The sequence below is a fragment of the Daphnia magna genome, linkage group LG3 (genome assembly GCF_020631705.1).
Source record: "Daphnia magna isolate NIES linkage group LG3, ASM2063170v1.1, whole genome shotgun sequence".
Taxonomy (NCBI): Eukaryota; Metazoa; Arthropoda; class Branchiopoda; order Diplostraca; family Daphniidae; genus Daphnia; species Daphnia magna.
This window is the reverse complement of record NC_059184.1, coordinates 550,120-576,926: the sequence shown is the minus strand read 5'-3', so window position 1 is coordinate 576,926 and position 26,807 is coordinate 550,120. Positions and strand designations below refer to the sequence as shown.

Here is a 26,807-nt window from a genome sequence, read left to right as displayed (position 1 = left end):
GGAAGTCGGAGACAAAAAACTTAAAGCAGGGAAAGGCTATTTGAATATATGGCAATCGCGCTTCGTGAATTGAGCGCGAAATCCACAGCCATTGTTTTTTCTTTGCCGCCTGCTCAGACCTCAGAGCTGTTCGTATAAAAAAACCAAGGAAGAAAGCGTGAGAGGTCTAAATCACCATCATACAGAAGGGGAAGATATAAGATAGAAATATGGAATTTCAGTCCCCACGTCACTTAGCTCGTCGCACTTTAAAAAATTCTTCGAAGCTAAAAAGCGAATATCCTCACTCTCTTCAACTGTATTCCGTACCACCTAGTGAAACCATCGGATTACAAGAGCTTGAAGACTGGGCTGTGGAACGTCTGAAAGGTATATAGCCTGCCAAATTTTCTCATGCAATAAAGCAGTTTTTCATGATCTCTAAATTAGTCCTTAGAGCTGTTGAGCGAGTCAATCTCAGTAAAAATACAAAATTTTCTGATGATTGGAAGAATGCTCTGAAGAATGATTTACAAAAACAAAACATTGATAGCTGGTATAAACTTAGCTCGAGTATCAAGGATGAGAAAATGGATGAAATTAATTTGCAAAACCAGACAAAAAGACCATGTTTCCCACTTTTTGTTAAGGCTTGCATATTGTAGGACTGAAGAGTCCAGACGCTGGTTCATCTCTCAGGAAACTGACCTCTTCCGCTTTAGGTTTTCAATGGAAAATTCAGAAGACATCAGGATCTTCATGAAAGAAAACAAAATGAACTTTCAACCAGTATGTTTTCAAATCATAATTTGTGTTGAGTACAATGTTCTATAAAAAAATTTCTGATAGATCCCAGATGAAGAAAAAAAGAAGATTCTAACTAAGCTGATTCATGCTATGTCTTTTAATGCCAACAAAATTGATACGGTTGAATACTATAAGGTTCCGTTCACAGAGGCTTTGGATTTAGTTCGCCATCGTAAAGTATACTTGCAAGCCGGATATGCTTACGTCCCGAATGATGAACTAGTTTCCATAATCACCGCCATGTTCCGCTCCCACTTATCACTAGCAATGGCGGTAATTAAAGATAAATTCAAACATTCCTCTGAACTTACATTTATGTGAATTTTCCTTTTTCGTGAAAGCTTACAATCCGCTCGCTGCCAGAGCTTGAAGATGATCATCGAATCCGTCGCCTTCTGAATGACTTTGATAAACGTTACACAGGTCAGGACTTTAATGCACTACAAAATAAATTTTCGGGAGCCGCCATAACACCAGAAATGCTCGACGGGGTAAGAAAAGAAAGTTTATTGCATTTTCTCAATAGAAATCGTTTCTCACGCATTTTTTTTTTTCTTTTTTCTTCAGTTGTCTAAACAGTCTTATCCGCTATGCATGCGTCATTTACATGAAACCTTACGTTCTACTCATCATTTAAAACACGGCGGACGGATCCAGTACGGTCTTTTTATCAAAGGAATCGGACTTAGCTTGGAAAATTCATTGAAATTTTGGAGAGAAGAATTTTCCAAAAACATGGATATTGACAAGGTTGGAAAAAGGTTTATTGCTTGTGGATTTGATTTTCCTCATATTTGACTCTTTTTTATCGTTCTGTTAGTTTGAAAAACAATATGCGTACACTATCCGCCATAACTACGGCAAGGAAGGAAAGAGAGTTAACTATTCGCCTCACAGTTGTATCAAAATTATAAACGCCAGCGTGGGGCCGGGTGAAAATCACGGCTGCCCATTTAAACACTTCGACGCTGCGTTGCTGCGGCAAAAAATGACAACCAATCGTGTTCCCCAGCCAGGTATTCACTATTTGTGGACTTTCGTGATAACACATCTAAATGTCTGATTGGATTTCAGCCATTCAAGAAATAGTCGATCTAGTGACACGCCACCACTACCAAATTGCTTGCCAGCGATACTTTGAAGCAACGCACAACACGGAAGTGGACAGCGGTATTCAACACCCTAACCAATACTTTATCGAAAGTCAAAAGATTCTCAACGGCGAGGTGAAGGAAAAACCTAAGGGAGCCCACAAGGTACAAACTATTCGCGCAACTCTTCCCGCCAAAGTAGAGAAACCAGACCCAACTGACGAGAATCATGAGATTCTCAGTGAGTCTGTATTAGCAGCCATCGATATGGACGATGATTTCACTTAATTTAATTTTAATTATTAAATCATATTAGGTGACGTTATTGTTTGTCGATAATTTGTACCTATAGTATCTAGTTTTGACAGCTGAGTTCGGCTAACAGATAAATCTTGCCTAAATTTAACAAAATTTTGAATTTTAGTTTGAAACTAGCAAACAGAAAGTTTCAACTTTCTGTATAAGGTACCTTAAATAGTTTTTTTTTTTTTTACTTCCGTATACAGCAATTTATAATTTATGTTTTCTTGCCAATTGCTGAAACTTTTAAAAGTAGATTCCGTAAACTAGCACTTTCGTCTCAGACAATTTTAGAAAATTAAAGGAAAATTAGAATTGGTCAGTGCCCAATTTGTTCTTTAGTACCGTCAAATCCCTGTTTAAGTTAGCAACATGAAATGTTTGGTCGTGATTGGCACTTGTGTATTTTATTCTTCGGTATGCATGCTGTACAAAATTCACAGTCACTGAGTGATTAAGTTTACAATTCAGTGGCTTCGATTTTAAGTACATGGAAGCTGCGTCATAAAAAAATTCAAAAAAAAGGTCTATGATGAACGAATCCCTGTTTCAAAATAATTTTTCTCGCCATTTTGGGAGAGTAAAATTTAGAATAGTACTTGATTGTTTTTGTTGAAAAGAAGGAAAAAAACATTGTTCTAAATCAATAATACAAACTTTGTGTCTTTTGGTAAAATTTCGATTGAATTGTAAGATCTCCTCGAGCTCATAATCCAGGATAAAACCAATTATGAAAAAGAATGACTGAAGAGAAGGGAAAGACAACCATTTTTAAATATTTAGATTGCATGGCAATCATCGTACCAACACAAGGTTTTAACACATGATCAGAGTAACAATAATGTACACGTAATAGTTCACCGCCTATAGTGCTAGACCATAAACACGGAAATTTTTCGGTTGCCATCTCTTATTTGATCGCCTCGGTGACTTGACTGTTCGTGACGCTAGTCCTCCGCCATGGCCGTCGATGGAGCTACTTCCAACAGGAGTTGCATAAATGTTGTAATGTAACCTTTTTTAAAAATAACAGATATGAAAACATAAAGTTTCTTAATTTTTTTTTCTTTTCTTAGGAATTGAATGTTCAGTGACTTACTCATTCCGGGCAATACTTTCTTGTAATAAACAAAAGGGATGTAAAGAAAGAATCCAGCCAAGATGAACAAGGTAGCGTATAAGTACTCAATTTTCGGATTGTCCACAATTGGTCCAATGACCAAGTAAACGGAAATGATTAGCACGATGACAGGAATGATAATCGGTACCTAAACATTTTATTATTTCACTAATTGTCATAAGCATTTAATTGTACGTTAGGTTTCTTGGTACCTTGTAAGGCCTCGGGGCGTCTTTTTTGGTGAACCTCATGACGATAAGTGCAAGCATAGCGGCTCCATAGAAAATCCATGCCGTGAAACTGAAAAAGTCAATCAAACTGGCGATATCGCCAGGGATGATCATCATGAGTGCCACGGCGCTCTACGTTTGGTTAAGGTGCAAATTCATCTGTTAATCATCTTCCATATAACATATAGATGAATAATTTTTACATTGAAAAGGAGTGCTGGAGAAGGAGTCAATCGTCGGATGTGGACGTAGGAAAGCACGTCAACTAGATGTCCTTCACGACTCGCAACGTAGCACAACCTATTTCATCCAATTCTTTTAGTACATCATTCAGTCCCTTTGTTCAATCACTCGTGAGATCGCTCTACTCGGCGTTAAGCAAGGATATTTCAACTGAATGGAACGCTTAAAAGGAATAAATTCCGTCTACCTTCCACCAACGAAGAGCGTTCCATTGGCACTGCCGAAACAACTGATGCACACGGCTAGCGGCATCAGCCAAGCTAAAGCCCCCAGCGCCCGAGTGCCGAAAGTCTGGTATCCAAATCACCACCACCCAACCAGAAATTGTTTACAAGAGAGAAACAAAAATAGAGGATGAAGACTAGAACAAGAAAGACATTAAAGAAACGGACAAACACTACGGGAGTTCATAACACGGGGACTGTGACGTTTGCAACCAGACCTCCCTACCGCATGCAGAAAAGCGTTGATGCTATACCACGACTCTAGCAATTTAAGCAAATTATAATGCAAGCAGTTTTGATCGATGAAAAAAACTGAGATGAGAATCAACCTTCCGGCCGTGAAGAGACTTCCGTTGCCCGCGCCAAACGTTGACAATACAACACCTAAGGGCATTAAAAACGCCATGGGACCCAACAGTCGATTGCCCCAATCCTAAATGGGTAAAAACAAATCACACACGAAAAAAACCGTGCAGTTAAACGTAATAAGAAGCCATGCTTGTCGACGAATAGCTCTAGTAAATTAAAAACTAGGATCTATGAATCTCTGCAAGTGCTGTGGGAGGGAACATAGTCATCTTTGGTACCGTACATTCATGCAGCAGTTAAGCTGCCAAACGTTGTTGTGAAAGAAAGCTTTGTCAGCTTTTACTTTCTCAAAAGCGCTTCTCATGCCTTACAACAAAAAAACATCGTGGTTGCAACATTGCTTATATTACCACAGCGACGGCCTCGGACTGCATCATTTCCGTTGGCGACAAGACGGCCAGGTACGCCACGTTGACTAAGACGTAACAAACAGTAGTTAAAGGAATTCCAATCATGATGGACCGCGGAAGATTCCTGTTAAACATGTCAACAATTCGATCCCGAACGTTGATTATCGATTTAAAAGGTATTGATATAATTACTGGTTTCTTACACAAAAGGATTCTTGAGTTCTTCAGTAACGTAGTTCAGGTTGTTCCTGTTTTCCGTGCAAATCATACGTTAGTAATAACTTGCCATGGTGATGATGAAAAGGAAGCTTACCATCCGTCATACGCCCAGAGGCCACTGTAGAAGGCAGTAGCAATGTCACCGAAAGAAGTGGTAGAACCTTCAAATCCTTGGCTCAGGTACTGAGTATTGCCTAGTTGTTTTATGTTATTTTTTGTTTTTGTTTTTTTTTCGATTTAGTAGGCTCAGATAACTAACTTAACGACGGAATGATTTAGCAGGTTACAAACTTACCAATGCCGATCATGTAGAGACCGCCGGCGATGATTATGGCGATGGCCACCAGCTTGGCCGCCGTAAAGACATTTTGTACTTTGGTGGCCAGCTTAACACTGAAACAGTTGATAAAAGTTATGAGGCCTAGAAGACGGTCCACCGAGAAGAAGACGGTAAACAAAAAATAGAAAGAGTAGAGTAGGAATTATTTCGGAAAAAAATAATGACTGTCATTTTTTCTTTAGTTTTCAAACGTTTTGGACGTGAAACAATTGGGCATGCAAGCAAAAACATGCGACAGATGTACAGATGGCATTCAACGAAGTAGTAGACCTATCGTACGTGCGGGCAAACTAGGTCAAACTACTTACAAATGCAGAGTGCAGCAGCCAAACGAGTCAAAGTGTATCGGTAATCGTCTGGCCAGCAAAAATTCAACGTATCCATCAGCGGAGCGATAGAGTATTCAGCAAAGGCTAAGGCAATGATGGCCATGGATGAAGTCCTGAGCAGGATCACCGAAACCCAGGCGTAGAGGAAAGCCATGACGGGACCCCAAAAGCGGTGACGGGGTGAGTCGAACGCTTCTTTAAAGTAAACTAATGAAACACTACACTAGTTAGTCGCACTTTTAGCACGTATAGACTGTTCCGACAACTATTTTCTTTTTTTCGTCGTTTCGTCTAGTTTGATCCAAGTCATGCTTACTGTATTCGCCACCGCTTTTCGGGATGAGGGTGCCCAATTCGGCGTAGCATAGGGCTCCTTCCAACGTAAAAAGTTGCAACATTACATGCCATTTAAAAAAAAAAAAACAAACAAAATGCAACGACAAAACTCATGCGCCAATCTCCGATCATGACTTTGACCGTAAATGTAGACAAACACGCAATATCAGGAATCATTACTTGTCACGAATATGCGATCGGAAGTTAAATGTGGGCCTATGTCATGCAGTCAATCAGATTTTCTATCATGCGCATGCCAAGAAAATAGCATGATTGTAAGTGAATTGTACCGATAATGGCGACGCAGAGAATCTGAATGATGAAGATGGGCGGTTCGCATTCGCTGACGAAGGCCTCAACTGTGTATTTAGCAAAGGCTAAACAAATAATGGCCAACTGAGAGGGTTTTAATACCAAAGTACAAACCCAGCTGAATATGAAGGCCGGCAGCGAGCCGAACGCATGACGATAGTACTGTAATTTATAGACGGATTTAGGCTATTTCTTTGTTTGTTTGTTTATGTCTAGCGCTTAAAGTCAATAGGGGAGATAACGAAAAAGGACAAGGGGAATTTTTTAAAAAAATATATTTTAATTCGTTACGGCGTATTCAGCTCCTGATTCTGTGATCATCGTGCCCAATTCAGCGTAGGAAAGTGCCCCTGTATGAACAAGGATTCCAACAGCGAAAGGTTAAATCCTTGAGAACATTGGGTTCGTCAAAAACCTTATCTCAATCATTATCCGACTTAAATAATGTACAGTCTAACCTAAGCAATAAACGGCAAAAAATTCCGACGCAAATTCTTAGTTGAGCCATAAAACTAGTTTAGGTGAGATTAAAAGAATATCTCTTTACGAGCGTTTTTACATCCTGACTTTACGCGATGAACTTTGTAAAGATCGCCAAGAGCGCCGCCGTGTAAATATTGACAACTTTTTTTCCCAAGTGTGCTTTTACATCTCCCATAAACTGCAGATTTCATTTATGTATTATTCGAATAACAACAACGGAATGTAAAATAATTACCCAGCGTCGAAAGGATGCCGCAAGCAGCCCAGATGACCAGGAAGAGACCAGGCGACTTGGTTTTCACCTGCCGGAGATTCAAGTCAATGATTTGAGTTTCAATGTAATTTTCAAGCGTAGTTTTAACATACCAATAGCGTCGACGGTGAGACGAAAATACCCGATCCAATCATTGTTCCAACAATTAGAGCCACCCCACTGACGAGTCCCACCTGTCACAAACGAATTTATTGAAACCAACAGTTAACCGTTTGCAACGTTTTCGAGGGCGCAATGTTTTGACAGCTAAATTAACTTGATTGATCATAATCTTGTGTCATATCATAGCGTGAAAGATTGTCTACGCGAGACCATTTTTAACTTAAAAAAAAAAACGAAACGAAAGCTAGGCTACGTCGTCAATGAACGTGGCCCGATTCCAGCGTAAGAAAACAAGAAAAACGTCCTTGCGCACTTGCTCTACTCTCATAACATCAATCACGAGTTTTTGCACATTTTGCCAGAAAATTCGCCAATGTCGTGTTTATGTGAGAGACAGGAAGGTGGATGTTGTTGGCGTTTGTGGCGACTCCTATCATCCCTGCCATACTTCTAGATTCCTATACTGATTCCATTCCCTTTCAAGGGCAGCTGAGAGAAGCGACGGCAAAAGTTTAGCCGAACCCAAATTTAGACGGCACGTTCGTTATCGTCCCCTCCTTCTCCACTACCACGTACTACGCAAGAATACCTTTGCAGGGTGAATGGCGGACGTTCTGACCGCATTCTCCCGTTTGGCGCGTAGTTTAGAAAGGTTTCTTTTTCGAGAGGGATGAATCAATGTAGCAATGTTTCGATCAAAACTGCTCGTCTTTTTCCCCCGTAAGCGTATCGGTTAAAACGACACAATGAACTAACAAGTTATCCGTAAAAGTGAGAGCCTTTTAAACGAAGTGTCGTATCAAGTTGAAAAATGTGACGTTAACTCCACGGGCCATCGGTCGGCAACTGACCGTGCAATTGAAAAGCTTTACCCGTCTCTCGAGGTGAAGAGCGTCATTCGGCGTTGACACGTTCCGTTCCATGCCGTCATTCCTCGGATTGGAGCTGGTTGCATCATCACTATTGCTACGGCTTCGACTCCCATCATCTCCGTTGGAAGTTGGTGTTGTTGTTCCGCTGTCGCTAACTCCCGTATCTTTGAAGAGACTATGATGAGGCTGTTCAGCACCTCCTGTTAATGAAAATGAAGCAAAGAAGAAGAAAAAAATAATAAATAAGAGTAAAAGTTATCATAACTTTTCATGATCAACAAGACTATTAGTCTTTAGCGGAAACGTTATTGCGCAGACGGCGGGCAATCTCTCTGTGCCAGCCAAGAACCTAAAACAGTTCAGACACTCCCAGGGAGAGAAAGAGAAGAAAAAAAAGATGCGTACATTTTTGACCTTCTTTCGTTGACAGATGATGGATCGCTTTTAATATCCAGTATCTGTTGTCTCGAAGCAAGGGGTCAATTTAAATATCGCGATTCCACGCCAATATTTTCTTAAGTAAACACTAAGTTTTGTATTGGTATATTTGATATATTGCTTTAATAGTCTTCGGTAATCCGCAGTTTTCCGTCGCTAGACTGACAATAAAACGGATTAAAGCGTGAGGGGTGGACAAAGAGGATTCTAAACTTGTCAAAGTCAAGAAATGGATCGAAATTATAGGGCGCAGTCTGTCTTTTTATTTCGCTATAGGGTACCATGTCTGTACATATTGATTTCGGCGCCATAGACTCTACTAGGTATTCTTGCTTGTTGAGACGCATGCGCCTCCTCTGTCGGTCGTATATACCTTGTGAAGAAGAATTCGTCAAGTTTGATGACAGCCTTTGGATTTGTTCTCCTTTTTTCAACTTTCTCTGCGGTCGTCTGTCACAATCGCTCGAGAAAAGTTACAAGAAAAAGCGAGGGATCCCGGAAAGAGAGGTAGCAGAAAGACACACAGCTCTAGAGAGAGAGTGAGCGCGCGTGTGTGTGTGTGTGTAAGTCTATTGATAGGCCAAGCGACGGGTACAGTGCCCGCGCCATGGATAAGGGTCCTACGCCAATGTCGTTAACGGATGCGCGTTTCTATATTTCTATCTAAAGAGCGGAGCGGTTTTGTTGTGATGCACATTTTGCTCATTTTTATGGCGGACGTGACACAACCTGCGATTTAAGCGCACTCCGCGCGAGAAGCGCTGGTCATCACGCGGTCCAATGTTGTGCCAAATAGCCGGCCAAAGCGGACCAGTGGTCGGATCGCACGCTGCAAATATCACAAACTGCATTGGCTGTGCTTTGTTTGGCAAGGCGCTTGCCAAATCTTGTTATTCCTACACACTAGCTTCCAGGAGAAGAGTTCGACGCGTCTCGTCTATATCCGCGGAGAGGGGGAAAAAAATCAATTATGGAATATGCTCTTAATCCCCATGCTCTTAATTCTTTGGGACCCCATTCGACCGGCTTGCAACACAGCGCTAGACCTATCGGTTGAATGCATGCCGAAGGTCGATACGTAAATTCACGAAAATCTTAATGCTGAGACTACGCACAGCTCTTTAAATTGTACGGAACGCGCGTTACGGGACTTGCGCAATGGAATTACGATTCAAAATCTTCAGCGCCGGCGGCGTGTGGGCAACGGATTTCCGTGGGTATGAGAATTGTGATAAAAACACACACAAAAAGGCAAGGTAAGCAAACTTACCAATTGGTAGAGCGGTAACATGTTGAACCATTCTTTCCGGGAACAACGCCGAAGACTGAATGATGACATGGTCGTCGCAAGTTTCACTACCGGTTAGGCGAGCAATAGTGCGCGCGCCCATCCGGCGACGTCTACTACGCCGGCGCCGCATGAAATGTGTGTATGCGTGCGCGTGTGTATGTGAGTAAATTTAGCACACCTCTTACCCCTGCCAGCTCAGCCCATGTGATTTTTTAAGATTATTTCTTTTTCTTTTTCTTCTTTTATTTTCATCCTCACTTAGTCAGGGACAGTGTATCACTGAATATAAAATCCACAACACCTACGGTCCATCCCATTGGATCTCTTTCGCTGCCAATCCGTTAAATCGATTCGAAAGCAGCGACAAACTATGTGATCTGGCCACCATCCAGGGTGCAAACCTCATCGATCGGTTTTTTAGTGTTTTTATTTTACAATATTTTTTTTCCCTCCTTGTTTACTTTCACGGTAAAACTTAATAGGAGCGGGAATACAAACAGCTGAAAAAACTAGAAGGGCGAACGGAGTAAAATATTCATATTTTCACATAGGCTTAAAAGAAACGAAAATGCTTCCGATGTGAATTTGACACATCGCCGTCGGCGATAGATTCGCCGAGAAGTTTGCGTCTTAAAACACGAAAGTAATTGACTTTGGGAGATTATGTAGATTTTGTCGTTGAGGGTCATTTTCCTGTTAGCATAGTATGTCCCGCGGTCATGCCATCCAGTCACTGACCTCCACTTTTTAACTTGGACTCCCCGGGCCAAATGAAGAGCTTTGTTTTCATCAAAGTAACAGTGAAGCAAATATGTTTTTCCTGACCAAACTGTACGCAAAAATGTCGTTTTGCCACAAATGGGGTCAAAAGTAACCAAAATTATACAGGATGAAAGTTCAAACTGTGTTTTCCAGCGAACCAATCTTTCATGACCAATACAAAAACCATGAATTTTTTGCCTCGTGGAGAGTCACTCTGCCAACTACAAACAGTTTGCCAAGCAAATGAACAGTTGCCACTTACAGTGAAGCGACTAGTAAATTAGCACCTGTCAACGTACGTCATCTAACCGTTCCTGCCGTTACAAAGCAACAACTCACTTATAAACGAAAGTTTGTCTTTCAAACTAAATCGGTAAAATGGCTAATCGTTCTCTTTTTTTTTTAATCCTTACCTTTCCTTTTGTGAAGATCCAGTTCGTCATTTGTTTGAAAAGTGGGGTTGTCCATTTCAAAATGGGATGCGACCAATAAGCACCTGCACAGCTGTGATATCTAAAAAGTATTAAAACTGGCGAACAGAGCGTTTGACAAAACCAACTGTTCCGGACGAGAGACGTCAGCTAACTGACTTCAAGTTCGGGCTGCGACTGCTAGTTCTTTGCCGTTTTTTCGTCGGTGGGAACAGACACCATTACACCGCAACAATGTTGAAAACAAGGAAATAAGTGTTAGTCGTTAACTAGATTTCTTATCTGACGGGAAACGTGAGAACTTGGCAAGTTTTTTCGTTCGCTGTAGGAATATCAAAAGGCTAAGGAAGGCACTCGTTAACTACGTAAAAAGACAGAATTTTAATTTCACTCTGACCCTCTAGAAAACTCATACACTTATGTCCCTTATATAAAGGCGATTCATTAATATTTGTTGAGTGAAAATTGTTGATTCTTGTGTCTCTATCTTTGTCGTCATGCACTGGCTGTCGCACTTGGGAGTTGGGAATACGGGTATGTGGTTGAAATTCTATAAGCGCTGAAGGCTACCTATGTAACTGGTACCATCCTGCGTAAAACGGTGCAGTATTGTTGATGATCGTTTGATTTACAAGAAGTTACGCAAATGGCCCCCTGGTCCATTACAACATCGACCTTAGGTGATTTTGAAACGGATTATTCAAAGGTATCTGCCTACCGTCCAGGAAGACTTCTTCAGAAGTTGCCAATTTATCTAAAGTTTACATTTTACTGGAAAATATTATATCTTATCGAATTTGGAAACTTTAGGTAAATAAAAAAATCGTAAGTGTTATAACGAGAATTTGTTTATGCCAGACTATCCAAAAATACACTGTTTTATCTTTTATGGGTCGCGGATCTCGCTAACGCCTTTAAGAACGGTACTTCTCCTATGAGCTACTCAATCGATTATGAAAATAACGAAAAAAATAAGTTACTAATATCCTAATATGAGATTAATAATCAGCTCTGTGACCTTGCCATGACTCATGAGCATGACTGATTGTGATGACTCTGTCAGTAGTCAGTATACTGGCTCTTGGTATTGGCTGTCACTGTCAGTCCTGTCACTCTGAATGTCTGAAATAAGTGACAAGCTCTGTAGTTTAACGTATGGCAACAAAGCCTTTGTTGATGAAGTTACGAACACCTGAAAACGTAACGTCTGGGACGAAGACCTTTATAGTCCGTCATGAGCCTTAGGTGCTTGTTCGTGGTTTCTATAACGGAATCAAAGCTTCTTTTCTACAGGTACATCGATTTTTATAAATGAATGTCAGAATTGTATATTTGTAGAGTTCACGAATCCGATGGGAGGTCATTCTTCATTTCATTAGACTAAAGAAATCCCTGCGATCAACCATCGTTTTCCCTGTAATTTACCATTTTGTTTTATCATAGAATATTCCCGACTGTCGAAAAACGTTGGAAAAATGAACACCCAAACTTCGCCAACCTATGCCTTCCCAATGACCAAGAATTATTGGATCCATTATTAAACGAACTTGGAATCCTGAATCCCAACATATTTCAGATCACCAGGGACTCTTGTCAGAAAAAGCTTCAGGCACCTCTTTTTTGGATTCCATTTAGTTTTAACCCCCAAATCTTTTGGCCAGTTATAGTTGTTGAGTGCCACCAAAATCGCTTATTATGTGGTGTTCCATATTTGGATCAAAATCTTCAACCATCTGGAAATCAACAATCAATGTGTGTTGCAAGGTATTACGAAAGATTCTGTCTTTATTTGTAAGGTAATTTTCCTATTACTTTATACAGGTCATGTGATGTTGTAATAGTTTTGGAATTGCTTTCCAAGCTTGTTCATCTCATTCAGCTCCCACCCAGTAAAATGGCTGACCAACTAAATAGAACCATCCAACAATGGCTTCCTTTTGGGAGGGCCAGCGGTTACCAACAGCTAGAACTGCGAAGCCTTCCTCCGGCCTCACAAAAAACGATGTGGCTAAGGTCGAGGCCGAAAATTGAACTGCAAATAAAAGAAGAAGTTCGAATGATAGCGTCAAATCTATCAGTTAAAGCAGACGCGTATGGAACTATTTACCTGACGGTAGATCCAGATGCCGAGTGCAATAATAACATCAAACTAGAATTGGGCTTTAGCAAGCTGCCTGGAATACCATCAGCGCTCTTTCATCCAAGTGCTCTTGCCCAGTGGGAAAAAGCTGTTTGTCACATAAACATCCAGCAACTTCAAGAGAAAACCTTTCCTCTTTGCCATTATAGCTTTCCGTTAGAAATGCCACCTATTCAACCTGTGCTGAAAATCCGAATAGGGGAGCTAGGTAAAGTTTCTATTTTCATTCAGCTACACCTTGGTGCCACCACGAGAAATACGCTGAATCGGTTGGAGGTCCGTTTACCTATGCCAACCGGTAATCGTATTGCTCGAATCCTAACGGCTACCAGCCTTGGCTTGGTATCATTGATTAAAGATGGTACTCAGCTTTTATGGAATCTTGGTGCTTTCGCCTCATCTTCGTCAAATGCAAAGTTGAAGGACGACTTGACCTTAAATGTCGACGTCGTTATGGAGAAACTTGAAGCGTCGCTTGTGAATACCCATGCTCTTGTGAGAAATATTTTATAGACATTTAAATTCGTTTCATTGATCATTATTTTTGCCAAGATAATGTTCACGTCAGTAGTCTCCGTCTCAGGAGCACATCTATCTTTGCTACAACCAACGGAATTCAAATTAGTATCAAGTACGTAGCCTTTCCTAACTCTTTTTTCCGTAGCATTTTTCGCTGTTGAGCTCGAAGTTAGATGTGTCATGATTTTTTCCACCTGTATCGTATAAAAATCAAAATTTTAGGAATCAATCATTTTCGTACATCATGTAAATTTTCTTCCTTCGTTTTTAGCATCAGAGCTGAAGAGCTCCACCTACCGCGTATGGAATCAAGACGCAGAAGAAATCGTTTAAAATTTTTAATCAGTTCATCTGGGCCCCCTTGTCCTCCTCATGCAAGGTAATTTTTTGTATTTCTTTACGGTTGGTCGATAATAATAATAGTAATAGCATTATTGGTATTTATTCTCTGCCTTTCATATTGCTGTGGTATAATGTTATATACCAACATCAAATGTTGTATTATGGTTAAGGTTCTTGCTTAGAAAATGACGCTTATGGCATTGCTCATCAAATTTTGTCTACAATAATAAAGTGAGAGTCATTTATTATAGTTATGACCACAGAGCAACACATTCAAAGATATGCCCTACTTCAGCATGAGTTGGTGGTTGTTTTTCATCTAACCACAATCATTATAACGAACAAAACAGGTATCAATTGAAAATTTACTGGAATCCTTTCATTCCTGTTCCAATTCTTCGATATGGCTTCCAATATGAAATTATATATTCAACACTTAAATGAGCAAGCAGTAAGTTGCTTAAACACTTGTATCCAGGCGTGGTCTCTTCTTTGCTGAGCCTCCTTCTTCAACTTCATTGGCACTTTCTCGTTTCTTATTCTGAAACATTATAAGATACAGAGGTTTAATACATCAAATTATCCTGATTTGGTTTACAATAATGTATCGATTCAAAACTTGGTATACTTTTCTCTCCCATTGCTGATGAAGGTATCTCAGCAAAATATTTGTTTTCTCAGTTACAATAACTGTAAAAAAAAATATTATTTCACATGGAATAACAAATGGCACTGTAAATATACATTTGTATACTCTGTTCTGAAGGATATTCCTTTGTCGGTAGGTAAACGGATGGCCGCTTGACGGAGACTTTTGATGAAGCATCGCTATGGAATCGTGTGAAGTTATTCTCATTGTAACAGGGTAATCCTTTCAAAAAATCAGCTGTCGCAGTCTGTCATAAAAAATTAAATTATTGGTGCACTTAACAAAACAGATTCATGACATCTCACCATTTTCATTAACAAGTGCTATTATTTAATTAAATTGCAGAAGAAGGTCGTTTAAGATGAATTGCCTCGACATCCATGTAACAGGAAACTGAACCAATGAAATGTAATTTTTTTACCATGGCCTATTCTATAATACACGGCCTGCATCGTGCTATCTTTCCATAAGTTTCTGGGGTACGAAGCAGACCACCTACCGCTCGATTTCTGAACTGCATAAATAAAGCTTCAAAACACTGTTTTCTTTCTGTTAAAATTATGTTGCGCTTATCAGAATTTGTGTTATATTTTGAAAAGTAAAGAAATCTTTTTTTAACGATTGATAATTAAAAGTATATATATTTTTTGCAAAGTCGATAATGCCTTTGTCCTACGATTGTGGTAGACCCAAATCCGTTAACGTCGTTAACTGAAAAGACCAAGATCGGATCTGAGTTACCATGTCAGCTTTCCTATCTGGGATTTTTTTCCTCTCGGTGCTTAAGGACGGAAAGTAGAAAAATTAAAATCAAATTCACTTCAAGTACATTTTATTAGAAAATGTTCTTGGAAGTTGGTCTTTCTAATAACACAGAAATTTTACAAAAATTATTTTCCTTAAACATCAACTCGTTTGTTCTCTAAAATTAATGAAAAGGTTCAGCTTAGAACTGGACACCAGCTTACTGCCAAAAGGTACTGGCGCGACACACATGTGTTTTCATTCGACTTTTTGTCAACTCCGTTGCGCGCTTGCGCCAGTATCTTTCGGTAGTAAGCCGGGTTTGCAACTAGAATGAGTGCCATCAAGCGGATGTTTGATCTTTGATGCACTAACAACCCACTAGCAATGCACATACTCCATGCAAATCAGGTACAAAGCGCATGTCGGACTAGGAGAAAATAGTGTTTTTGCGTTATAGTGTATCAGATCTTTTCATTGTGCAGATCAATCGGAGCGAGCGAGCTAAATAAATCTGACTTGCAAAAGTGGACGGGAGCCTGACTTTCTTGTAGGGGTTTTAACATGGAGTACTTAGACCAGCCAGAGTCATAGACCCCTGGTTCCTCCACTATGGCTATTTTCCCTCTGAGAAAAGGGGTACCCTCTTGCGGGATTACTATACAAAAAAACGAGGGTTTTGGGGTCGGGGGGTGTCGGGGCGTAAGACTGATTTTCCACCCATGAGAGCGTCTCTTGCGGGTGTGTGGTTTTACTCCACACAGAAACGGAAAATCACTTTTACGCCCCGACTGCCCCGACCCTCGTTTTTTTGTATAGTATTCCGGGCAAGAGGGTACCCTTTTTCTGAGAGGGAAAATAGCCATAGTTGAGGAACCAGGGGTCTATGACTCTGGTATTTCCAAATGACAAAGCTTAGTCAAAACTTGCTCTCCATCGAGAGTTCGAGACGGTTTCTTAAAATATAACAATAGATCCCCGTTTCCCCGATTAACAATGAAGGTCTCCTCTACATATCTCGCACAGTGTGACCACAGCCTACTTGAAATTTTTAAAAGTGAAGCCACTGTTTATTTTCATTGGCCCTTTTGCAAGAACATTTGTACATTTTGCAATTTCAACAAGTATAAAAAACCTGAAAATAAACTGGGGCAAGATTTTGAAAAAAAAATGGAAACTAGTCTCATTAGAGAGACTCAAACAATATTTGGGCTAACTAGAGTGAAGAAGATAAAATCAATTTATTTTGGTGGAGGAACACCTAGTTTAGCTCCTTCCACAACTATCTCTAGATTGATACAGTGTGTGAAGCAATTTGCTAATACTGATGAAAAGATGGAGATAACTATTGAGTGCAATCCTTCGTCTTTGAATATGACACGAAAACTGGAAGAATACTTCAAATTTGGAGTCAATCGTGTCTCAGTTGGTTTACAGGTTTGTTTTGCTTATGATGATTCACATAATTTGCCCATTGTAAAGCAAATTTATTAATGACAGAGTCTAGATGACAAAAAATTAAAAATTCTTGGACGTGATCATTCTTCAAATGATGGTTTGATGATGTTTAAGCAAGCTACAGAGATATTTGGAACTGATGCTGTATCTGTTGATCTTCTGTTTCGAAAACCTGGTGATACTATTCAATCATGGGAAAATGAGCTAATTCAAATACTTGAGCACAAACCACATCATGTTTCCTTGTATGAATTGACCCCTGAAAAAGGAACACGGTTATTTAGAGAAGTAAGTAATAATCTGTATCACTGAAATAATTCTTCAATGCCTTGAATTGATTTAAACATTTTCTAGCTTAAGTCAGGAGAATTAACAATACCAAATGAAAATGATACAGCTTCCATGTATCTCCTTGCATTGAAACTATTAAAGGAATATAGTTTGGAACGGTACGAAATTAGTAACTTCGCCAAAGCAGGTTCTAGAGCTCAGTCATTGCATAACATGTCGTATTGGCATGGAACTCAATACATAGGGATAGGCCCTGGTGCGCATTCAAGAATATTTCCTTTAAAAGCGAATTTGCGTGAATCTCGTATTCAGACGTTGGACCCGCAATCATGGCAAGATTTAGTGGAACGAAACGGACATGCGACAAGGCTGTGCAAACAGCAAAGCCGACTAGAAATTTTGTCTGAATTACTAATCACGTCGCTGAGAACTATTAAAGGAACACAACCAAACAGGTGACATTAATCAGGAGAAATAAATGGTACATAATTAAATACTAACAAAATCTGCCTTCTGCTAGATGGAATTTATTTCAACCACAGTATTCCATGAACGATGTTTTCGGTGCAGCTGAACCCTTAAAATTTTTTTACCTCGATGGGTACCTGAAGTGGGGAATGAACGGTAGCTTCCAAGCCACAGATAAAGGCCTTAATGTAATTGATGGGATTTTACCAACTGTCTTAAACGTCTTAAGCGAATATCACACGAGACATAAGTTCACCCCGTGATTTACAGGGTGCAAACTATTTCTTGAAGGCTGCTCTTAATAATAGTTGATGCTAGTCATCAGGCATTAAATTTTTTTAATTAAAAAGAATTAAGTAAACAAATAAAATACCGGGCTTAATATGAAACTATAAACACATTCAATTCCACTTAACACGCATTGATTTTTAAGGCAGAATAATTTAAATAGCTGTTGTACATCGTTTAAATTTTTTTACACATTTATTAATAAGGAAGACGTATTCCGGTATATTGAATGCCCAAATAAGTATTTTTTTAAATTAATTTCCGTTCGCAACTATAATAGCTCGTATGAAATACTTAATAATAATAATAGTACCGAAATTGGCAAAAAAGTAAGGTTTATGTTGTCGGCCTTATTTTTAGGTTCAACAAAGGTAACAATAGAATATTTACTTGGAATTCGATCTGAACCAAATATGATAGGTGGTTTTGGGTAAAATCTTAGTTTTCCTATTAGTTGTGCAATTTTTGAGTAAAACGGAATGAAATGGGTTTGGAATTCAACCATTTTGAGTTCCAATTACTTAAAAACTATAAGTCCCACATCAAAATGAAGTCGATTTTCATGATTGCTGTTAAATTTTGAATCGAAACCATATGTTTCTGGCCAGATCCAGAATTTTGTCAAAATTGAAAAAGTAGGAAGGCTATACCCTTCTCATTTTTGTCAAAATCGGCAAAAAACCTAATCTCTTGGAATTCGCTGAAAATCATGTCTAATACTCAAAATTGAATGCTGATTTTAAAAAACTAAATCGTTTTCTTGTCAAATGATCCGTTTATGAAATACTTTTAATAATTGTACTGTATCGCGATAGCGCTAGAGCGTGCTAGCGCGCAACCTTTGATACCATTTTTTAAGGTTTATTTCACAAATTGTTGGTCCCACGAGAAAGCGAAGCTACTTTCCGATATTCTCGTAAAATTTTGAATCCAAACGACCTTTTTTATATACTACACTGAAGTTATTTTAAAAATACAAAATTGGCAAAAAAATCGGGCTTATGTTGTCGGCCTTATTTTTAGGTTCAACAAAGGTAACAATAGGATATTAACTTGGAATTCGATCAAAGCTAACACACTGAACCAAATTTGATAGGTGGTTTTGGGTAAAATCTTAGTTTTCCTATTAGTTGTGCAATTTTTGAGTAAAACGGAATGAAATGGGTTTGGAATTCAACCATTTTGAGTTCCAATTACTTAAAAACTATAAGTCCCACATCAAAATGAAGTCGATTTTCATGATTGCTGTTAAATTTTGAATCGAAACCATATGTTTCTGGCCAGATCCAGAATTTTGTCAAAATTGAAAAAGTAGGAAGGCTATACCCTTCTCATTTTTGTCAAAATCGGCAAAAAACCTAATCTCTTGGAATTCGCTGAAAATCATGTCTTATACTCAAAATTGAATGCTGATTTTAAAAAACTAAATCGTTTTCTTGTCAAATGATCCGTTTATGAAATACTTTTAATAATTGTACTGTATCGCGATAGCGCTAGAGCGTGCTAGCGCGCAACCTTTGATACCATTTTTTAAGGTTTATTTCACAAATTGTTGGTCCCACGAGAAAGCGAAGCTACTTTCCGATATTCTCGTAAAATTTTGAATCCAAACGACCTTTTTTATATACTACACTGAAGTTATTTTAAAAATACAAAATTGGCAAAAAAATCGGGCTTATGTTGTCGGCCTTATTTTTAGGTTCAACAAAGGTAACAATAGGATATTAACTTGGAATTCGATCAAAGCTAACACACTGAACCAAATTTGATAGGTGGTTTTGGGTAAAATCTTAGTTTTCCTATTAGTTGTGCAATTTTTGAGTAAAACGGAATGAAATGGGTTTGGAATTCAACCATTTTGAGTTCCAATTACTTAAAAACTATAAGTCCCACATCAAAATGAAGTCGATTTTCATGATTGCTGTTAAATTTTGAATCGAAACCATATGTTTCTGGCCAGATCCAGAATTTTGTCAAAATTGAAAAAGTAGGAAGGCTATACCCTTCTCATTTTTGTCAAAATCGGCAAAAAACCTAATCTCTTGGAATTCGCTGAAAATCATGTCTAATACTCAAAATTGAATGCTGATTTTAAAAAACTAAATCGTTTTCTTGTCAAATGATCCGTTTATGAAATACTTTTAATAATTGTACTGTATCGCGATAGCGCTAGAGCGTGCTAGCGCGCAACCTTTGATACCATTTTTTAAGGTTTATTTCACAAATTGTTGGTCCCACGAGAAAGCGAAGCTACTTTCCGATATTCTCGTAAAATTTTGAATCCAAACGACCTTTTTTATATACTACACTGAAGTTATTTTAAAAATACAAAATTGGCAAAAAAATCGGGCTTATGTTGTCGGCCTTATTTTTAGGTTCAACAAAGGTAACAATAGGATATTAACTTGGAATTCGATCAAAGCTAACACACTGAACCAAATTTGATAGGTGGTTTTGGGTAAAATCTTAGTTTTCCTATTAGTTGTGCAATTTTTGAGTAAAACGGAATGAAATGGGTTTGGAATTCAACCATTTTGAGTTCCAATTACTTAAAAACTATAAGTCCCACATCAAAATGAAGTCGATTTTCATGATTGCTGTTAAATTTTGAATCGAAACCATATGTTTCTGGCCAGATCCAGAATTTTGTCAAAATTGAAAAAGTAGGAAGGCTATACCCTTCTCATTTTTGTCAAAATCGGCAAAAAACCTAATCTCTTGGAATTCGCTGAAAATCATGTCTAATACTCAAAATTGAATGCTGATTTTAAAAAACTAAATCGTTTTCTTGTCAAATGATCCGTTTATGAAATACTTTTAATAATTGTACTGTATCGCGATAGCGCTAGAGCGTGCTAGCGCGCAACCTTTGATACCATTTTTTAAGGTTTATTTCACAAATTGTTGGTCCCACGAGAAAGCGAAGCTACTTTCCGATATTCTCGTAAAATTTTGAATCCAAACGACCTTTTTTATATACTACACTGAAGTTATTTAAAAAATACAAAATTGGCAAAAAAATCAGGGCTTATGTTGTCGGCCTTATTTTTAGGTTCAACAAAGGTAACAATAGGATATTAACTTGGAATTCGATCAAAGCTAACACACTGAACCAAATTTGATAGGTGGTTTTGGGTAAAATCTTAGTTTTCCTATTAGTTGTGCAATTTTTGAGTAAAACGGAATGAAATGGGTTTGGAATTCAACCATTTTGAGTTCCAATTACTTAAAAACTATAAGTCCCACATCAAAATGAAGTCGATTTTCATGATTGCTGTTAAATTTTGAATCGAAACCATATGTTTCTGGCCAGATCCAGAATTTTGTCAAAATTGAAAAAGTAGGAAGGCTATACCCTTCTCATTTTTGTCAAAATCGGCAAAAAACCTAATCTCTTGGAATTCGCTGAAAATCATGTCTAATACTCAAAATTGAATGCTGATTTTAAAAAACTAAATCGTTTTCTTGTCAAATGATCCGTTTATGAAATACTTTTAATAATTGTACTGTATCGCGATAGCGCTAGAGCGTGCTAGCGCGCAACCTTTGATACCATTTTTTAAGGTTTATTTCACAAATTGTTGGTCCCACGAGAAAGCGAAGCTACTTTCCGATATTCTCGTAAAATTTTGAATCCAAACGACCTTTTTTATATACTACACTGAAGTTATTTAAAAAATACAAAATTGGCAAAAAAATCAGGCTTATGTTGTCGGCCTTATTTTTAGGTTCAACAAAGGTAACAATAGAATATTAACTTGGAATTCGATCAAAGCTAACACACTGAACCAAATTTGATAGGTGGTTTTGGGTAAAATCTTAGTTTTCCTATTAGTTGTGCAATTTTTGAGTAAAACGGAATGAAATGGGTTTGGAATTCAACCATTTTGAGTTCCAATTACTTAAAAACTATAAGTCCCACATCAAAATGAAGTCGATTTTCATGATTGCTGTTAAATTTTGAATCGAAACCATATGTTTCTGGCCAGATCCAGAATTTTGTCAAAATTGAAAAAGTAGGAAGGCTATACCCTTCTCATTTTTGTCAAAATCGGCAAAAAACCTAATCTCTTGGAATTCGCTGAAAATCATGTCTAATACTCAAAATTGAATGCTGATTTTAAAAAACTAAATCGTTTTCTTGTCAAATGATCCGTTTATGAAATACTTTTAATAATTGTACTGTATCGCGATAGCGCTAGAGCGTGCTAGCGCGCAACCTTTGATACCATTTTTTAAGGTTTATTTCACAAATTGTTGGTCCCACGAGAAAGCGAAGCTACTTTCCGATATTCTCGTAAAATTTTGAATCCAAACGACCTTTTTTATATACTACACTGAAGTTATTTAAAAAATACAAAATTGGCAAAAAAATCGGGCTTATGTTGTCGGCCTTATTTTTAGGTTCAACAAAGGTAACAATAGGATATTAACTTGGAATTCGATCAAAGCTAACACACTGAACCAAATTTGATAGGTGGTTTTGGGTAAAATCTTAGTTTTCCTATTAGTTGTGCAATTTTTGAGTAAAACGGAATGAAATGGGTTTGGAATTCAACCATTTTGAGTTCCAATTACTTAAAAACTATAAGTCCCACATCAAAATGAAGTCGATTTTCATGATTGCTGTTAAATTTTGAATCGAAACCATATGTTTCTGGCCAGATCCAGAATTTTGTCAAAATTGAAAAAGTAGGAAGGCTATACCCTTCTCATTTTTGTCAAAATCGGCAAAAAACCTAATCTCTTGGAATTCGCTGAAAATCATGTCTAATACTCAAAATTGAATGCTGATTTTAAAAAACTAAATCGTTTTCTTGTCAAATGATCCGTTTATGAAATACTTTTAATAATTGTACTGTATCGCGATAGCGCTTAGAGCGTGCTAGCGCGCAACCTTTGATACCATTTTTTAAGGTTTATTTCACAAATTGTTGGTCCCACGAGAAAGCGAAGCTACTTTCCGATATTCTCGTAAAATTTTGAATCCAAACGACCTTTTTTATATACTACACTGAAGTTATTTTAAAAATACAAAATTGGCAAAAAAATCGGGCTTATGTTGTCGGCCTTATTTTTAGGTTCAACAAAGGTAACAATAGGATATTAACTTGGAATTCGATCAAAGCTAACACACTGAACCAAATTTGATAGGTGGTTTTGGGTAAAATCTTAGTTTTCCTATTAGTTGTGCAATTTTTGAGTAAAACGGAATGAAATGGGTTTGGAATTCAACCATTTTGAGTTCCAATTACTTAAAAACTATAAGTCCCACATCAAAATGAAGTCGATTTTCATGATTGCTGTTAAATTTTGAATCGAAACCATATGTTTCTGGCCAGATCCAGAATTTTGTCAAAATTGAAAAAGTAGGAAGGCTATACCCTTCTCATTTTTGTCAAAATCGGCAAAAAACCTAATCTCTTGGAATTCGCTGAAAATCATGTCTAATACTCAAAATTGAATGCTGATTTTAAAAAACTAAATCGTTTTCTTGTCAAATGATCCGTTTATGAAATACTTTTAATAATTGTACTGTATCGCGATAGCGCTAGAGCGTGCTAGCGCGCAACCTTTGATACCATTTTTTAAGGTTTATTTCACAAATTGTTGGTCCCACGAGAAAGCGAAGCTACTTTCCGATATTCTCGTAAAATTTTGAATCCAAACGACCTTTTTATATACTACACTGAAGTTATTTTAAAAATACAAAATTGGCATATAAAAATCGGGCTTATGTTGTCGGCCTTATTTTTAGGTTCAACAAAGGTAACAATAGAATATTAACTTGGAATTCGATCAAAGCTAACACACTGAACCAAATTTGATAGGTGGTTTTGGGTAAAATCTTAGTTTTCCTATTAGTTGTGCAATTTTTGAGTAAAACGGAATGAAATGGGTTTGGAATTCAACCATTTTGAGTTCCAATTACTTAAAAACTATAAGTCCCACATCAAAATGAAGTCGATTTTCATGATTGCTGTTAAATTTTGAATCGAAACCATATGTTTCTGGCCAGATCCAGAATTTTGTCAAAATTGAAAAAGTAGGAAGGCTATACCCTTCTCATTTTTGTCAAAATCGGCAAAAAACCTAATCTCTTGGAATTCGCTGAAAATCATGTCTTCTAATACTCAAAATTGAATGCTGATTTTAAAAAACTAAATCGTTTTCTTGTCAAATGATCCGTTTATGAAATACTTTTAATAATTGTACTGTATCGCGATAGCGCTTAGAGCGCGCACCTTTGATACCATTTTTTAAGGTTTATTTCACAAATTGTTGGTCCCACGAGAAAGCGAAGCTACTTTCCGATATTCTCGTAAAATTTTGAATCCAAACGACCTTTTTTATATACTACACTGAAGTTATTTTAAAAATACAAAATTGGCAAAAAAATCGGGCTTATGTTGTCGGCCTTATTTTTAGGTTCAACAAAGGTAACAATAGGATATTAACTTGGAATTCGATCAAAGCTAACACACTGAACCAAATTTGATAGGTGGTTTTGGGTAAAATCTTAGTTTTCCTATTAGTTGTGCAATTTTTGAGTAAAACGGAATGAAATGGGTTTGGAATTCAACCATTTTGAGTTCCAATTACTTAAAAACTATAAGTCCCACATCAAAATGAAGTCGATTTTCATGATTGCTGTTAAATTTTGAATCGAAACCATATGTTTCTGGCCAGATCCAGAATTTTGTCAAAATTGAAAAAGTAGGAAGGCTATACCCTTCTCATTTTTGTCAAAATCGGCAAAAAACCTAATCTCTTGGAATTCGCTGAAAATCATGTCTTATACTCAAAATTGAATGCTGATTTTAAAAAACTAAATCGTTTTCTTGTCAAATGATCCGTTTATGAAATACTTTTAATAATTGTACTGTATCGCGATAGCGCTAGAGCGTGCTAGCGCGCAACCTTTGATACCATTTTTTAAGGTTTATTTCACAAATTGTTGGTCCCACGAGAAAGCGAAGCTACTTTCCGATATTCTCGTAAAATTTTGAATCCAAACGACCTTTTTATATACTACACTGAAGTTATTTTAAAAATACAAAATTGGCAAAAAAATCGGGCTTATGTTGTCGGCCTTATTTTTAGGTTCAACAAAGGTAACAATAGGATATTAACTTGGAATTCGATCAAAGCTAACACACTGAACCAAATTTGATAGGTGGTTTTGGGTAAAATCTTAGTTTTCCTATTAGTTGTGCAATTTTTGAGTAAAACGGAATGAAATGGGTTTGGAATTCAACCATTTTGAGTTCCAATTACTTAAAAACTATAAGTCCCACATCAAAATGAAGTCGATTTTCATGATTGCTGTTAAATTTTGAATCGAAACCATATGTTTCTGGCCAGATCCAGAATTTTGTCAAAATTGAAAAAGTAGGAAGGCTATACCCTTCTCATTTTTGTCAAAATCGGCAAAAAACCTAATCTCTTGGAATTCGCTGAAAATCATGTCTAATACTCAAAATTGAATGCTGATTTTAAAAAACTAAATCGTTTTCTTGTCAAATGATCCGTTTATGAAATACTTTTAATAATTGTACTGTATCGCGATAGCGCTAGAGCGTGCTAGCGCGCAACCTTTGATACCATTTTTTAAGGTTTATTTCACAAATTGTTGGTCCCACGAGAAAGCGAAGCTACTTTCCGATATTCTCGTAAAATTTTGAATCCAAACGACCTTTTTTATATACTACACTGAAGTTATTTTAAAAATACAAAATTGGCAAAAAAATCGGGCTTATGTTGTCGGCCTTATTTTTAGGTTCAACAAAGGTAACAATAGGATATTAACTTGGAATTCGATCAAAGCTAACACACTGAACCAAATTTGATAGGTGGTTTTGGGTAAAATCTTAGTTTTCCTATTAGTTGTGCAATTTTTGAGTAAAACGGAATGAAATGGGTTTGGAATTCAACCATTTTGAGTTCCAATTACTTAAAAACTATAAGTCCCACATCAAAATGAAGTCGATTTTCATGATTGCTGTTAAATTTTGAATCGAAACCATATGTTTCTGGCCAGATCCAGAATTTTGTCAAAATTGAAAAAGTAGGAAGGCTATACCCTTCTCATTTTTGTCAAAATCGGCAAAAAACCTAATCTCTTGGAATTCGCTGAAAATCATGTCTAATACTCAAAATTGAATGCTGATTTTAAAAAACTAAATCGTTTTCTTGTCAAATGATCCGTTTATGAAATACTTTTAATAATTGTACTGTATCGCGATAGCGCTAGAGCGTGCTAGCGCGCAACCTTTGATACCATTTTTTAAGGTTTATTTCACAAATTGTTGGTCCCACGAGAAAGCGAAGCTACTTTCCGATATTCTCGTAAAATTTTGAATCCAAACGACCTTTTTTATATACTACACTGAAGTTATTTTAAAAATACAAAATTGGCAAAAAAATCGGGCTTATGTTGTCGGCCTTATTTTTAGGTTCAACAAAGGTAACAATAGGATATTAACTTGGAATTCGATCAAAGCTAACACACTGAACCAAATTTGATAGGTGGTTTTGGGTAAAATCTTAGTTTTCCTATTAGTTGTGCAATTTTTGAGTAAAACGGAATGAAATGGGTTTGGAATTCAACCATTTTGAGTTCCAATTACTTAAAAACTATAAGTCCCACATCAAAATGAAGTCGATTTTCATGATTGCTGTTAAATTTTGAATCGAAACCATATGTTTCTGGCCAGATCCAGAATTTTGTCAAAATTGAAAAAGTAGGAAGGCTATACCCTTCTCATTTTTGTCAAAATCGGCAAAAAACCTAATCTCTTGGAATTCGCTGAAAATCATGTCTAATACTCAAAATTGAATGCTGATTTTAAAAAACTAAATCGTTTTCTTGTCAAATGATCCGTTTATGAAATACTTTTAATAATTGTACTGTATCGCGATAGCGCTAGAGCGTGCTAGCGCGCAACCTTTGATACCATTTTTTAAGGTTTATTTCACAAATTGTTGGTCCCACGAGAAAGCGAA

General features: G+C 37.4%; 5 protein-coding genes and 1 long non-coding RNA gene across 14 annotated transcripts; 4 read left to right on the top strand and 2 right to left on the bottom strand.

The window, feature by feature from the left end:
• Nucleotides 1-101: 101 nt before the first annotated feature.
• LOC116919201 (DNA primase large subunit) lies at nucleotides 102-2,568 on the top strand. Its single transcript, XM_032925134.2, is given in 8 exon segments — nucleotides 102-369; nucleotides 430-587; nucleotides 589-768; nucleotides 829-1,059; nucleotides 1,128-1,277; nucleotides 1,354-1,536; nucleotides 1,607-1,802; nucleotides 1,861-2,568. Coding segments are annotated over 8 exon segments (1,563 nt in total). The 5' UTR covers nucleotides 102-209; the 3' UTR covers nucleotides 2,166-2,568.
• LOC116919199 (b(0,+)-type amino acid transporter 1) lies at nucleotides 2,563-11,070 on the bottom strand. 4 transcript variants are annotated; one of them, XM_045171057.1, is made up of 15 exons: nucleotides 10,885-11,070; nucleotides 7,981-8,180; nucleotides 7,099-7,179; nucleotides 6,968-7,034; nucleotides 5,918-5,974; nucleotides 5,581-5,808; nucleotides 5,228-5,353; nucleotides 5,027-5,126; nucleotides 4,917-4,961; nucleotides 4,714-4,837; nucleotides 3,958-4,061; nucleotides 3,731-3,827; nucleotides 3,510-3,659; nucleotides 3,277-3,445; nucleotides 2,563-3,192 (listed from the first exon to the last, which is right to left on the bottom strand). In XM_045171057.1, exons 1-15 carry the CDS (start codon nucleotides 10,937-10,939, stop codon nucleotides 3,125-3,127), a joined length of 1,671 nt encoding a protein of 556 aa, XP_045026992.1. In that variant the 5' UTR covers nucleotides 10,940-11,070; the 3' UTR covers nucleotides 2,563-3,124. The 4 variants fall into 4 exon arrangements, with proteins under 4 accessions (XP_045026992.1, XP_045026990.1, XP_032781023.2 ...); XM_045171055.1 differs by lacking the exons at nucleotides 3,958-4,061; nucleotides 10,885-11,070 and adding exons at nucleotides 4,324-4,427; nucleotides 9,689-10,796; XM_032925132.2 differs by lacking the exon at nucleotides 10,885-11,070 and adding an exon at nucleotides 9,689-10,158.
• An 858-nt stretch (nucleotides 11,071-11,928) lies between these two features.
• On the top strand, nucleotides 11,929-14,491 carry LOC116919203. Of its 6 annotated transcripts, none has more exons than XM_045171060.1 (6): nucleotides 11,931-12,195; nucleotides 12,346-12,666; nucleotides 12,724-13,537; nucleotides 13,595-13,673; nucleotides 13,833-13,940; nucleotides 14,155-14,491. In XM_045171060.1, exons 1-5 carry the CDS (start codon nucleotides 12,137-12,139, stop codon nucleotides 13,892-13,894), a joined length of 1,335 nt encoding a protein of 444 aa, XP_045026995.1. In that variant the 5' UTR covers nucleotides 11,931-12,136; the 3' UTR covers nucleotides 13,895-13,940; nucleotides 14,155-14,491. The 6 variants fall into 6 exon arrangements, 5 of the variants coding, with proteins under 5 accessions (XP_032781029.1, XP_045026997.1, XP_045026995.1 ...); XM_045171059.1 differs by having other exon boundaries at nucleotides 14,074-14,491; XM_032925138.2 differs by having other exon boundaries at nucleotides 11,929-12,195; nucleotides 12,346-12,654; nucleotides 13,833-14,491.
• Nucleotides 14,131-15,019, bottom strand: LOC116919208 (DET1- and DDB1-associated protein 1). Its single transcript, XM_032925144.2, has 4 exons — nucleotides 14,858-15,019; nucleotides 14,658-14,799; nucleotides 14,532-14,593; nucleotides 14,131-14,444 (listed from the first exon to the last, which is right to left on the bottom strand). Exons 1-4 carry the CDS (start codon nucleotides 14,864-14,866, stop codon nucleotides 14,364-14,366), a joined length of 294 nt encoding a protein of 97 aa, XP_032781035.1. The 5' UTR covers nucleotides 14,867-15,019; the 3' UTR covers nucleotides 14,131-14,363.
• A 1,074-nt stretch (nucleotides 15,020-16,093) lies between these two features.
• Nucleotides 16,094-17,902, top strand: LOC116919204 (radical S-adenosyl methionine domain-containing protein 1, mitochondrial). Its single transcript, XM_032925139.2, has 4 exons — nucleotides 16,094-16,733; nucleotides 16,797-17,042; nucleotides 17,109-17,500; nucleotides 17,566-17,902. Exons 1-4 carry the CDS (start codon nucleotides 16,293-16,295, stop codon nucleotides 17,774-17,776), a joined length of 1,290 nt encoding a protein of 429 aa, XP_032781030.1. The 5' UTR covers nucleotides 16,094-16,292; the 3' UTR covers nucleotides 17,777-17,902.
• A 5,435-nt stretch (nucleotides 17,903-23,337) lies between these two features.
• On the top strand, nucleotides 23,338-24,191 carry LOC123470601. Its single transcript, XR_006644375.1, has 2 exons — nucleotides 23,338-23,394; nucleotides 24,067-24,191. It is a non-coding gene; the product is annotated as an uncharacterized LOC123470601 (long non-coding RNA).
• The last annotated feature ends 2,616 nt before the right edge of the window (nucleotides 24,192-26,807 follow it).